The sequence below is a fragment of the Pelodiscus sinensis genome, chromosome 32 (assembly GCF_052426305.1).
Source record: "Pelodiscus sinensis isolate ZL-2025 chromosome 32, ASM5242630v1, whole genome shotgun sequence".
NCBI classification, from domain to species: Eukaryota; Metazoa; Chordata; order Testudines; family Trionychidae; genus Pelodiscus; species Pelodiscus sinensis.
This window is the reverse complement of record NC_143083.1, coordinates 15,349,484-15,362,127: the sequence shown is the minus strand read 5'-3', so window position 1 is coordinate 15,362,127 and position 12,644 is coordinate 15,349,484. Positions and strand designations below refer to the sequence as shown.

At 40.1% G+C, this 12,644-nt stretch overlaps 1 protein-coding gene across 1 annotated transcript in view; it reads left to right on the top strand.

The window, feature by feature from the left end:
* The window catches only part of PTBP1 (polypyrimidine tract binding protein 1), a 41,242-nt gene that overhangs the window by 14,469 nt on the left and 14,129 nt on the right, over positions 1–12,644 (top strand). The window contains exons 2-7 of the mRNA XM_075902617.2: positions 2,124–2,199; positions 3,156–3,328; positions 5,159–5,305; positions 9,519–9,689; positions 11,320–11,430; positions 11,841–12,015. Of these exons, the coding sequence (XP_075758732.2) occupies positions 2,175–2,199; positions 3,156–3,328; positions 5,159–5,305; positions 9,519–9,689; positions 11,320–11,430; positions 11,841–12,015 (802 nt within the window). The 5' untranslated portion in view covers positions 2,124–2,174. The remainder of the gene's footprint in view (positions 1–2,123; positions 2,200–3,155; positions 3,329–5,158; positions 5,306–9,518; positions 9,690–11,319; positions 11,431–11,840; positions 12,016–12,644) is intronic.

The following is a 12,644-nucleotide window of genomic DNA, read 5'->3' as shown; positions in this document are numbered from 1 at the left end:
ATTAAAATTAAGGAACCAATTAGCATGTTCTAAATCTTAAATATACATGGATATGAATTAGCCAGATTGACCACGAGTTTGAGGTTTTTGCAGACTTCCTTCTTTCATAGTAAAAATAGTATTAACAGCTTTAGAAATAGACCGCTATTCCTACAAGTCCCTTAATCCTTGTGGAGTGAGGTTTACTGGGATGTCAGAATAGCACGCCTGTTACTTTGATTACATTTTGAAGTAATGGGCATGCTGTCAAGACTTGGAAAACCCTATTTCAGGATACCGAAAGTATCCTGAAATAGCACTGCAATGTAGATGTACCCCGAGACTGTGAAAAGTGTGGAAATTTTTACTGTTTCCATTAAATATACAGTAGAAATCAGAAGTTTGTCTATTTTTGTACTGGTAGAAGCACAATTTCTGTTAAAAGCAATAATTTGTATCAAAACTGATTTTAAAAACAGCTGAAGAAAGAAATTTGCTACTCCAAGGCCACAGGTGCTGCAATTACTTGATAGTTACTCACTCAAGTAGCCCTGTGGATGCCAGGGGGACTAAGAATGGCATTAAGGTACTGTGCAAAGACATGGTATAAGTCTGGCCTAGTGCTTTTTTAATGAATTATCAACTATTTCAGAATTGTTTAGTGTGTTCAGCATTTTTATGAAAATAAGCTTGTATATTATCAAAATGTTTTGGTTCTTATTCTCCAAGGCACTTATTTTTTATGGAAATTAGGGTGCTGCTTTTCTAGCCTCTACCTCCTGAGATGCAAATAAATGGACTAAAAGTAAGATGGCAGACAAATGGCCATAATAAGTCTTGCTTCAATTTACACTTGGACTCAAATATGGGGAGATTATTTTGTGGAACAACACTTAGGCCTATAATATGACTATCAAATAATTGGCAAAAACTGTTAAGGATGTTAAATATCAGGTAATTTACTAGTCAGTCAGTGGAATTTCCATTGACTATTCAACTGATTGATGGGTACTTCCACATTCCTCCTTTGAAATGTACAAGATACCCTCCTCTCCCCGGGGCTCTTGTACATTTCAAGGGAGGAATGTGGAACAGTCCAGGGCTAGCAGGAAGTGGGGGGACTCATACATTTCAAAGCAGAAGCGTTGTCCTGGAACCTGGGGTCAGCTGGGGATTCCCTAGCTGATCCCAGGCTCTGTGTGCTGTGCTAGAACCCAAGATCAGCTGGGGAGTCCTCAGCTGACCCTGGGGCTCCATGCAAACGCTGTTGCGGTGATTCAAAGGGGCAAGTCTGCACAGCTGATCCTAGGCTCAGCTGTGCAGCGCTGCCCCTTTCAAACACTGCCTTGCCATTTCACAGCAGTGCTGCATGAAGTACTTCTTCACCCCCCTCTTTGCTGTGTGTCTGATAGAGGCAGTGGTGGGAAATCGACTAGTTGACTTGACTATCCAATAAGCGTTTGCTTGTTGGTTGGTTGGACTAGTCCTTAACATCCTTAAAGACTATGTGGAGAGAAACTTGTAGGATGGCTTTTTGTAGCATTTCTGTTCCTAATCTTTTTATAACCTGGGTCTTCTCCTTGCCACTGAAAAACATGCATATGTCTTGCTTAGCAGCGTCTCCTATAGTATGTGACTTAATGTCCTACAATAGCATTTTTGGACCTTATAAGCAAGCATTTAACTAGCGTTAGTATTTAGAGCTTTTTGACTCACTCTTTGCAACCTAAAGTGACTATTGTAGATAGAAAGGGTGGGTTAGGTTAATGTTGATGTTACTGTGACTTAAATACATTGCTTGCCTAAACTGAAGATTGGATGGAAATCTTGTCTGGTATAGGTAATTTTGCCACTAGTGTTTCATTGCCCATTGTCCTAATACTTCAGGAAGGTATGCATTCCAGACAATATTCTCTGCTGCCCATCTCTGCCCCACTATGTAGCTCTACTTTTTTGCCTTATTTAAAATTAACTACAGGTGAATGAAAGGCCAAGCAGATCTACCATAAGTATTTTCCCTTACAAACTTCTGTTCCGGTTCTCTACCATCTTAATTTCTGAATTGTCTTCCTGTTCTCAAAGTACCTGAATAGAATTTAGAAAAATGCTGTCAACTTACCCTTTTCTATCTTTTTCTCTTCCAGCGGGGATCTGACGAGCTTTTCTCTACTTGTGTTACTAACGGACCCTTTATCATGAGCAGCAACTCTGCTTCTGCAGGTAAAATTACTAGCAAAAAAGTATAGCCACACACAATGAGTGTTGAAGGTACAAATTAGCAGGGCTACTTTTATTCCACTTGCTCTTGGTTTTAAATCTTTGCTTTCATTCTCACTACTTGTTCTGATTAGGGTTTAAGACCATGCAAAATATGACAAGAGGTTGTCCTACACCCTTAAAAGACTTGAACAAAATTAGTATCACAGAGCAACTTCTAAAATGCCCCTTTGAGGGATTAGACTGCACAGTTCATGCTGTAAACCTCTGCAGTTAAGCATAAATGATCCTTTTAGGTTTGTTTTGGGCATATGTAGTCACCATGGTGGGTATTATTAAAAGTCTTACACAGTACGGAGGTGAGTTCATAATCCTGATCTAGGCAAAATCATTAGTATTTGAGTGCAGAATGATGCATTTCATGGTTTGCTTTATTTGCTTCAGATTCTGTGACTGAGTCAATCTAATCCCCCAAAGTTCTGCTTAACATCTGGCCTTGCTGCTAAACTATATAATCTAGAGTTTGTTAGTATACTGCTAAAAATGAATGGCTAGCAATCTGATGCAGAATCATTGCTGAGCTAAAATAGAGTTGTCGTGTTTGCTGTTTGAAATTGCCTATACAAGTCAGAGCCCCCACCCAATAATACTGGTCAAGATTAAAAGGGGGAAAAAATGAAGGATCTGAAACCTTAGAGTAGACATACTGTAATGGAGTCTCGAGAGTTAGCTGAATGCTGTAGCAATGGAATTACAAGTTATGTCACTCAACACACTTGATATAATTTGAAAAAATGAGTAGAGCCCTGTGTCTTCATATTTGGATTGCCTAGAATATGCCTTTGAAATTTGGTGAGTTGGAAACTGAATATGGAAGGCAAAATGCAAGAGAGTGGGTAACCTGTCTCAGTCAATTGGAAGCATGACAGTCAATGTTTTTTCATTTTTTTTTTTTTCAGCTAATGGAAATGACAGCAAAAAATTCAAAGGTGACAGTAGAAGTACAGGGGTCCCTTCGCGAGTAATCCATGTTCGTAAACTCCCCAGTGACGTCACAGAGGCAGAAGTCATTTCATTGGGACTACCTTTTGGCAAAGTCACCAATCTTCTAATGCTGAAAGGAAAAAATCAGGTACTGTCCCAACAATTGAAAGTTGGGTATTTGATGGGAGACTTGACCTCTTTGTCATGGCATCAACACGTAAGATACATATTGCTGATACAACTTTCACAGCTTGCACATAGTAGTCACTAACTTCAAGATATATATTTTTTTGTTTTTAAAGATTTTTAAGAACTATTAAAAAACCTTGTTTTCTGACTTCAGGGGCTTCAAGGACTGATGCATACAGTCATGTACCTAGATTATAATTGATTTTAAATTTTGAAGCAGGTGTGAGTTAAGGATCTAATTGACTAATTGCTTCCTCCCTTTCTTCCTCTGAAAGAGGTGGGGGAGAGGGGGAAGGGGCGGGATGACAAAGGAGGGGGTCCTGGAAGGAGACGGCTTAAAAGCCTGTTTCCCTCAACTCCAGCTCTGTGGGAGGGGGCAGAGGCGCAGCAGCGGCCAACTTTGAAATGTTCAAGAGTCCCTGCTGAGGTTTTTGTACATTTCAAAGTTGGAACACCTTCTGGAGCCCAGGGCCAGTGGGTGCTTCCCCTTTGAAAGGCACAAGACTCCCATTAGGGACTCTGGTACATTTCAAAGGAGAAATGCCCGCATGGAGCCTGGGGTCAGCAGGGAACTCCTTGCTGGCCATGGCCTCCACCTGATGTACATTTCAAAGCTGGCACAAGAGTTGCCATGCTGGCCTCGGGCTCCATGCAGTGTTAAACTTTGAAATGCACAAGAGCTTCCCCTGGAGCTCTTGTACATTTCAAAGGCGGCACCCAGAAGTTATCAACTATTCGATTAGTTAATTAATCAAAATGTAACATCCCTAGTGTGAGTCTCTCAGACAAGACTGAGCCAGTTCTTGTTAGTCATGCTGGCCCAGTAGCCTCTTTTGTATTTTAACTTTTGAAGTTAAAGGAGGCCTAAAAAAACCACATAATCAAAGCCAAAACCCAATTGGACAATTATAGTACTTTGGCAGGAATTCGTGGTGACAAGGAATTCCATTGCAGATTATAAATTGAAAAGGAAAGAAGCAAACAGTTTTACAGTTACATCACATAAAATACTTTCATGCTTGCCAAAAATCAGAGTATGTAGCTCTCTTGTTTTGCTATTTCATGGTCTATAAATTGCATTTATGCTGTGTATCATGAAAGTAATGACCCACTGCAACACATTTGCATCTTTATTAGGAGTAGGAGAATATAAGAATAAGCCATTTGTAAATTAGCAGAGAGTTAGTAAGGGTATTTTGTGTTGATACATATTTCAATGTGGTTCCATGGAACATTTAGTTTAGTGCTTTAAATGCTATTTTAGAAGTGGGAGATTTTAGCTAGTAAATTAAATGCACACAATTAAGACCTGATTTATATCTACAAAAGAAGAAAGTTGAAAGTGGGCTGAAATCTTGGGTGGTAATTCAGTCTGAACTCCTGTCACTGTCACACTTCTGGCACTGTCAGCATTGATAGCCTCTTTAGTTTGAATATTGAAATTATTTTATAAATTGTTTTTATAGCAGGTCTGTTGTCTAGAAATAAGACCCAAGCAAACAAAGTTATTTATCTGCTCAGTGAAAGCTTTCACTTTTAAATATGCTTAATCTCTTCTAAAAGCAAGGTTGTTGAAAACTACTTGCAGTTCTCTTAAACAAGCAAGTGGCCTTGGAAGTTTGCATGTAAACACTCAGAACACACTTCTACATCTTGCTGAATCTCATGTAATATCCTGAACAGAAGACTTTTCATCAGTCACATGATACCATCCAACATTCTCATTGCCATCTTAATGTGAGTGGCTCCGGTGATAACCAGGGTATGTTGCATTTGTGACCCTATGCAGGCTTTCATAGAAATGAATACTGAGGAAGCAGCCAACACCATGGTAAGTTACTACACCACGGTCACTCCAGTTCTTCGAAGCCAGCCCATCTACATTCAGTTCTCCAACCACAAGGAACTCAAAACAGACAACTCTCCAAATCAAGCTGTGAGTACTAATCTTTTACATTGTCTTTCAGTACCAAAGCTGCATTGGCACTTTAAGTACCATTAACACTAAAGCGGGGTGTGAGTGATTGGATGAATCATTCACAATGAGTAGTGTTCCTGTGGGCGCTCCACTTCAAGTGCGCCCCATGTGCATTCGATTGGAGGTTTTCATTGGAAGTGTCTGTTCAGCCTGCACATGTGCCCTTGTGTCCTGTGATTGGGATATTACAGGCTGTGAGAACTGTCCTCAATTCCTTCTCAGCCACCTCTAAACTGAGGTGACGCTTGGCTTGTTTGCCTTGGCTTTGCAGAGCTTGTTAGCCCAACTTGGCTGGCTGGTTAGTTCTTAGGATGTAGTCATATGTTGTTGGGGGGAGGGAGGATTTTTTTCTTCCCCTCTGGGTAAATCCTACCTGTGAGAGGGCATTACCAATTTACTGGGATTTAAAAGTTCTCATGTAGAGGGAGGTTATCCTGAACCAGTGCTGGATACTTAAAGTGCATTTGCTGCCTGGAAGAATCACATGTTTCTCGGTGGTAGTAGTAGTAGAGAGGTATCCGTGTTAGTCTGGTCTTGCTAAAACAAAAGGAAAAACTATGTAGCACTTTAAAGACTAACAAGATGGTTTAATAGGTGATGAGCTTTCATGGGCTAGACCCACTTTCTCAGATGATATTCTGAAAGAGAATTGGCATGACCATATATACCAAAGGAATACAATGAAAAAAGTGAACACATTATTAAACTGGCAAATCAGATTGAGAGCAGAAGGTAGGGAGAGGGAGGGAGGGAAGGAATAGCTGTTTAAGTCAATGAATGGCTAATCAGGGGGTGATAAGTGGGGAAGCTGTCTTTATAATGTGTAAGGTAATTAGCATCTTTAAGGCCCATTCCTAAAGTGTCAAATTTAAGCATGAATGAAAGTTCGAAGTTCAGAATATGATCTGAGGAAGTGGGCCTGGCCCACGAAAGCTCATCACCTATTAAACCATCTTGTTAGTCTTTAAAGTGCCACATAGTTTTTCCTTTTGTTTCTCAGAAGTGTAACATCTATTCAGTTCTCTAATCCAGGGCTTCAAAGAACTGAGAAACAAGGCTCTGACTGCTCATGACGAGCGCTCCCATTACCCTGATTTGGAACCTTGCCGACTGGCTGTGCAAGGGCTTGGTCACACCAAGAGGGGTCACTTCCTACAGTAAAAATGCTTTCCTTGTTAGACTCTAGTCTGCAGCTGAATGTGGAAAAATTCACACTGATGCCCATTCAGAGCATACTATTGATAGGGACACCCATGGGATTCTTTAGCAGCCAAGGTATTCCTTCCCATGGTCAGGCTTGTGACATCTGACCTTGTCAGAATTTTTCAAGAGAGCCCCAGACTTGAGTCATGCACTGTGTTCAGCTCCTCAGTCATCTGGTGGTTTATACCATTGTGACAGAACATGCAGGTTTTCACCTTTACTGTTGGATCAATCTACTTGCCAAACAGACACAGCCAAGATTAACAGGTGTCAGTTTCCCCCCAACTGGTGAAACATTCCCTGGAGTTGATAGAAGACTCTTGACCATGGAGAGGGATTCCTTTCTTAAAATGGCCTTCCTAGTGGCTATTGCCTCACGCCATAGGCAGGCAGACTGGGGCCTTCATAGCAGACTTTTTTCATAACTTTCTGCAAGGCTAGTGTCTTTGCATTCCAGGCGCCTTCCTCAAGAGTCTTTTGAGTGTTTCATCTGAATCGATCATTTCCCTGCCATTTTTTCCAGAAAACCGCACACATCCAACATAGAGACTGTGCTCCATAGTCTAGATATCAGAAGGCCATTAATCTTTCTAACTACATAGACTAAACTATTTACTGCATCCTATAGGCTGTCAAAAGGCTCTTATTTCTACCCAGAGGCTATCAACACAGATGTCAGGGTGTATTATTGTTTTAGCATTGCCAGCAATTCCATCTCCTGGAATTTAGTCAGCTCGCTCAACAAAATCATCCAGGGAATCTCCGCTTTCATTGCACCATGACCCCCTTCTCACACCCATAGTAATTTTTGCTGTCAGAAGGACTAAAGCCTGAGCCTACCCATGCTGTGCTTCCCCAGATGGGGTAAATGGAGGCAAAACCAAAACTGGTGCCTAAGCTGACGGCCTCCAGTTTCAGCTTCAGTCCTGGACAGTAGGACTTGGACTCTGTTCCTGGGTGCCCCAGCAAGTCTAAACCAGCCCTGGTGACCCCATTCAGATGTTTGTGACCCTCTTTGGAGTCCTAAGTCAGTTTAAGAACCACTATTAGTCAATGGGCTTGGTCTTACGCCTTAGCAAGTTAATGGCAGCCAGGGTGACCCTGTTAAAACTCTGGAATGGACTTGACTCCAAAGCACCCTCTTCACATGGGATACTGCTTACGAGTGACCAGAAATAGAACACTCGAAAACGGACACTGAAGAAAGAGGTACTCTCCCTCTGCAGTAACCAGTTCTTTAGTGGAGAATCCACAGGGATCTCTCACTTGTTCTCCTTCCTCGGTGCTTTTGCAGTTTGCTTCTGGGAGTCGGCATTGGGGACAGTTGAATTGCCTGTATGACTTGATATAGCCTTGTGGGGCAGAAGGATATCAATGATGCTTAATCCCTGGGTTGAACAAATACTTAAATCTCCCATGAAAGGTGTATCTGGCACATGCACATCTGAAATGGAGAACCCATAGATGAACACATCTGAACTACAATTACAGCAAAGGGTGGATACCTTCCAGCAGGTTTATAACAGACATGAGAGTATTCCTTTGCATAATGCTCAGTATGTGAATCTCCTCACCAGAGGATGTTGTGGAAAACCAAAATTATCACTTGGTTCAAAAAAGAATTGGATAAATTCCTGGAGGATAAACTCATCAGTGACAATTAGCCAAGATGGTCAGAGGTTTGATCTGAGGAAGTGGGTCTGGCCCACGAAAGCTCATCATCTAATAAACCATCTTGTTAGTCTTTAAAGTGCTACATTGTCCTGCATTTTGCTTCAGAGATTTAACCCTCTTTCTGGGTATCCTAAATTGACAGCCAGAAGCTGGGAATGGATGACTGGATGGATCATTTGCCCTGTTCTGTTCCCTCTGAAGCATCTGGCATGGGCTTCTGCTAGAAGCCCAGATATTGGACTAGATGGACTATTATTCTGACTTAGTATGGCCAGTCTTATGTTAAAGTGAATATAGATATGATTGAGAGCCCAGATATCTGATAAAAGTGTTCGTTTCAGTTTCTAGCACGTCAGAACAGGAATGTCACATACAGAGACTCTTCATTTTATGAAAATGTTTTTCAAGTTTGCTTTAACATGGCTCCTTAAAACACCAAGGATTTGTAAACTTGTTTAACTTAAGTTTTTTAAGTTGCTCATTAATCATCATTTTGACAGTTTCTGTAGTTTAGCGAAAGTTCAGCTCTGGTTGCTAGTTTTAGCATTACTTTACAACAGAAGACATTTGCAAGCAACATGACTAAAGAGCCTTATTTCTAGTTTAATTCTCAGTCCTGGGGTTGAGGGAGTATTCTTGCACATTTAGAAGGGTGAAGCCTTAGTGTGGAGTGATAGTTTTGTTGTAGGGATAATTGTCTCAATTCCTTTTTCTTCTTCCTCACTGCTGTTCCATGTATTTTGAGCACTACCCTAATAAGAATTATAAAATGAAATGGATAAAGTTACTAGTGCTGCTTGTTTGGTATGGATTAAAATGAGACTAGTAATCCAGATCCTTCATCTAAAGTGTAGGCTTGCTTAGCCTGCAGTTCTTTATTATGGAACAACTTTGCTGAAGTCTCACAGCTGTCTCAGACCTTGCACCACTAGATGTTATACAAGATCTCACGATTTAAGCTGAGGTGGGTGGGAAGCAGTCACTAGCAATGGATCGTAGCAAGAACTCGAGCAGTCTTTTTCTGTAAACAATTTATGCATGCAAACTTTTAGTCTGCATTTTCCTGTTGGAATACTTTTGTTGGCTCTGAAGTGTGCAGCTGCTGCCAGGAACTTTGAAATGTACTGTTGCATTAACAGGCTCTTACTTGTTTCCTTACACAAACTCCTAGTCTCCAATTGTGGTGATTAGTGTTGTGTTCTATGGTATTTTTCAAGTGGGAAACTTGAAACAAAAAATAAAGCTTAAGTACTTCTACCTGCAAGATTATTAACCTGACGGGTTCTTTCCACAGCGGGCCCAGGCAGCTCTGCAGGCAGTGAACTCTGTTCAGTCTGGAAACTTGGCACTGTCAGCCTCTGCTGCTGCAGTGGATGCAGGAATGGCAATGGCTGGTCAGAGCCCTGTCTTAAGAATCATTGTGGAAAATCTCTTCTATCCTGTCACTTTGGATGTTTTGCATCAGGTGAGATCTTGCCCAAATTGCCTCCTGCAGATAAATGTGAAATAAATGGCCAGAGAGGTTTTGGATAAACCAACACTGATCAAATGATCATCCTTCCAGAGTTTTTCTCCTTTGTCTTACATGGATTCCTTGCATCTGGGAATGCTTTCATCTGTAAAGCACCATATTATATACTCAGTGATACATCAGTGTTTTAGCAGAACAACACAAAAAACATCTCAGAATCCAGATAAATGGTTGGCTCACATCAAAAATTTCACTGACAACAAAACAGCTGCTAATGAGGAAGTAATTGAGAGAGGCATTTTGGATAAGTCATATCCCCTCATTTTTAATTACCATGTCACATTAATATTAGACTACATTGCATTAATTTGCTATTGTTCACTCCCCGCATAAAATCTAGTCCTGTGAAGTCTGGGATAATAGTTCAAGACTTACTGCACAGTCAACACAAGAGCATCCATCCTTCATAAAGTGAAGCAAAAAGTAAGAAAATGAATAGGTCAGATTTAATCTGGGGAAAGTGTAGGCTGCATCAAAAGAGACTACAGTGGTCAGTGAGACTACTGGTAAAATTAGGAGCTTTGTTTGGTTTAAATAGTGCCATGGCAATTTTTCCTCTTGTGCAACTAAACCAGGCTAATTTCTTTATTTGCAAAGGACACTGAGGACAATACATTTGCTGTGTTCAGTGTCTTCTCTGATTAGAATGCAAAGCTTGGGTTTTTTTTTACAAGTATCATCCTATTGCTTCAAACATCTTATAAAACTACAATAAGTGCAGATACTGTACCCCATTTCAACAGCACAAGTTACACAACAAGAAGTTGAGTTTGAAGTAAAGTTAAGAGCCATCGGCTATGAACTCTTCAAAATAGTAGCTGGTGATGATTTAGACAGAAACAGGATGCTGGTTAGTGATTGTAGCTTTTAAGTAGCTAGTTATGCATGCATTATATTTTTCTCATATTGGTAAGCATGCATGCAGTGGCATGTACAAAACTCATTACGTTCCTGTTCATTGAAGGGAACATTGAGGTCTCTTCTGTGGAAAAATCCACATTAAATTGTTTGCCATCCATGTTATTAGTCACCTTGACTGCAAGACAAAGATGCATACTAAAAACTTACCAGTATTTTAACCTAACAAAACTAGAGTGTCTTTACTTCCTCAAGTTAAAAATGTTTAAGCAAACTGTTTAAGGAAACTGCTAAAATACTTCTCTTTGCAGGGTTTCAGCATTCTTACTAAAGTTTTTACACAAAGCTAAAATCATACAGCTTTCAAAATTCAAATTCATTAAGCCTGCGCAGAGATCCATGAACCCAGTCAGAATATAGTTAAGGAATATAGTTGAGAAATGTTTTAACTCCCTATTTCCTACTTTTTCATTCTGTTCTTAATTTTAGATTGTGAGCACTATAAACAATGAGCGCCTCTAACACTGTTAAACTCAGTTACTTTCAAAGTTAGAAAAGGAAAAGTATTGAAATTTAGTCCTTATAATTCCATTTCATAGAAATAAGATGAAAGTGACATTGTTTGCAGTTTACTGTGAAAAGTGGAGATATGAAGAGGAAAAACTATTGGATACATGAGCTGATAGTATGCAAATTTATCTTTCAGATTTTTTCCAAGTTTGGCACAGTGCTGAAAATAATTACGTTCACCAAGAACAACCAGTTCCAGGCCCTATTGCAATATGCTGAACCTATGAGTGCTCAGCATGCCAAGCTGGTGAGTACAGACGTCGTCAACACTCCTGAACTACTTACGGGATGACTTTTAAAAGAAAGGGTTCCAAGTGATCGTGGAATGGCTGGCTTCTGTCACACTGGAAAGATTTATAATAGTACAAATCAGATCCTGCTTTCAGTGACACGTGTGCAACTGGGTCACTGAGGTTTTGGGTGTATAACTGGGAGAATTTCACCAATAAAGGTGCATTGAAAGTGAAATGTTAAGTGTCAGGGTATTGTAGCATATTATCTAAGCAAACTATTTGCACATACACTGACAACTTAAAGATGTCAAAATAATTACTCCGGTTAGTGCAATTTGTTCTTTGCCATCAAGGTGAAAGCTCTGGCTTGTTTAATGTAAAGGTGCCTTTGACAAGATAAAAAGCTCTGGGTTTTTTTCTGCAGTCTTTAGATGGGCAAAACATCTACAATGCCTGCTGCACGTTGCGCATAGACTTCTCCAAACTCACAAGCCTCAATGTTAAATACAACAACGACAAGAGCAGAGATTACACACGGCCAGACCTACCTTCTGGGGATAGCCAGCCCTCTCTTGATCAAACCATGGCAGCTGCTTTTGGTAAGAAATCCCTTCTTAACTATATACTGTCCACTTCTTCCTAATAGTCTATATATTGTGGGCTTCAACATTGTCAAGTAATGAAAGTACTTCACCAATTGCAATTTCTCATTGCACTAGTGATTTAAACCACTTTCTGTACCCAGTGAAATTTTGTTCTTTGAAAAATACTAAGTAGCCATCTTTAGTGAAATCTTACGTTAACAAAAATATATAGGATTGTGAGTTTTGTAGGTAAGACCCACTTCATCAGATGATGTCTCTTTGGATTTGTGTCCGTTTTTTTGCATAGTTGATGGATTTCCACTCCATCTGAAGAAGTGAGTTGTACCCACGAAAGCTCTTGTTACTATCTACATGTTTTGTTAGCCTTTAAGGTGCTGCTAGGCTATTTGTTAAGTTTTTCCAGTTACAGACTAACTCGGCTACCCCTCTGAAGCTTTTCATCAGATGAGTTGGAGTCATCTGATGAAGTGGGTTTTACCCACAAAAGCTTTTGATCCTATATAATTGTTAGTCTTTGAAATGCCACAGGACTATTCTTTGTTTAAAGTTTAAAGCTACCCCTCTGAGAATCATTAGTGGAGTACATACAGTTCCTCTTTTTCATAATGATCCCTCTATAGTGA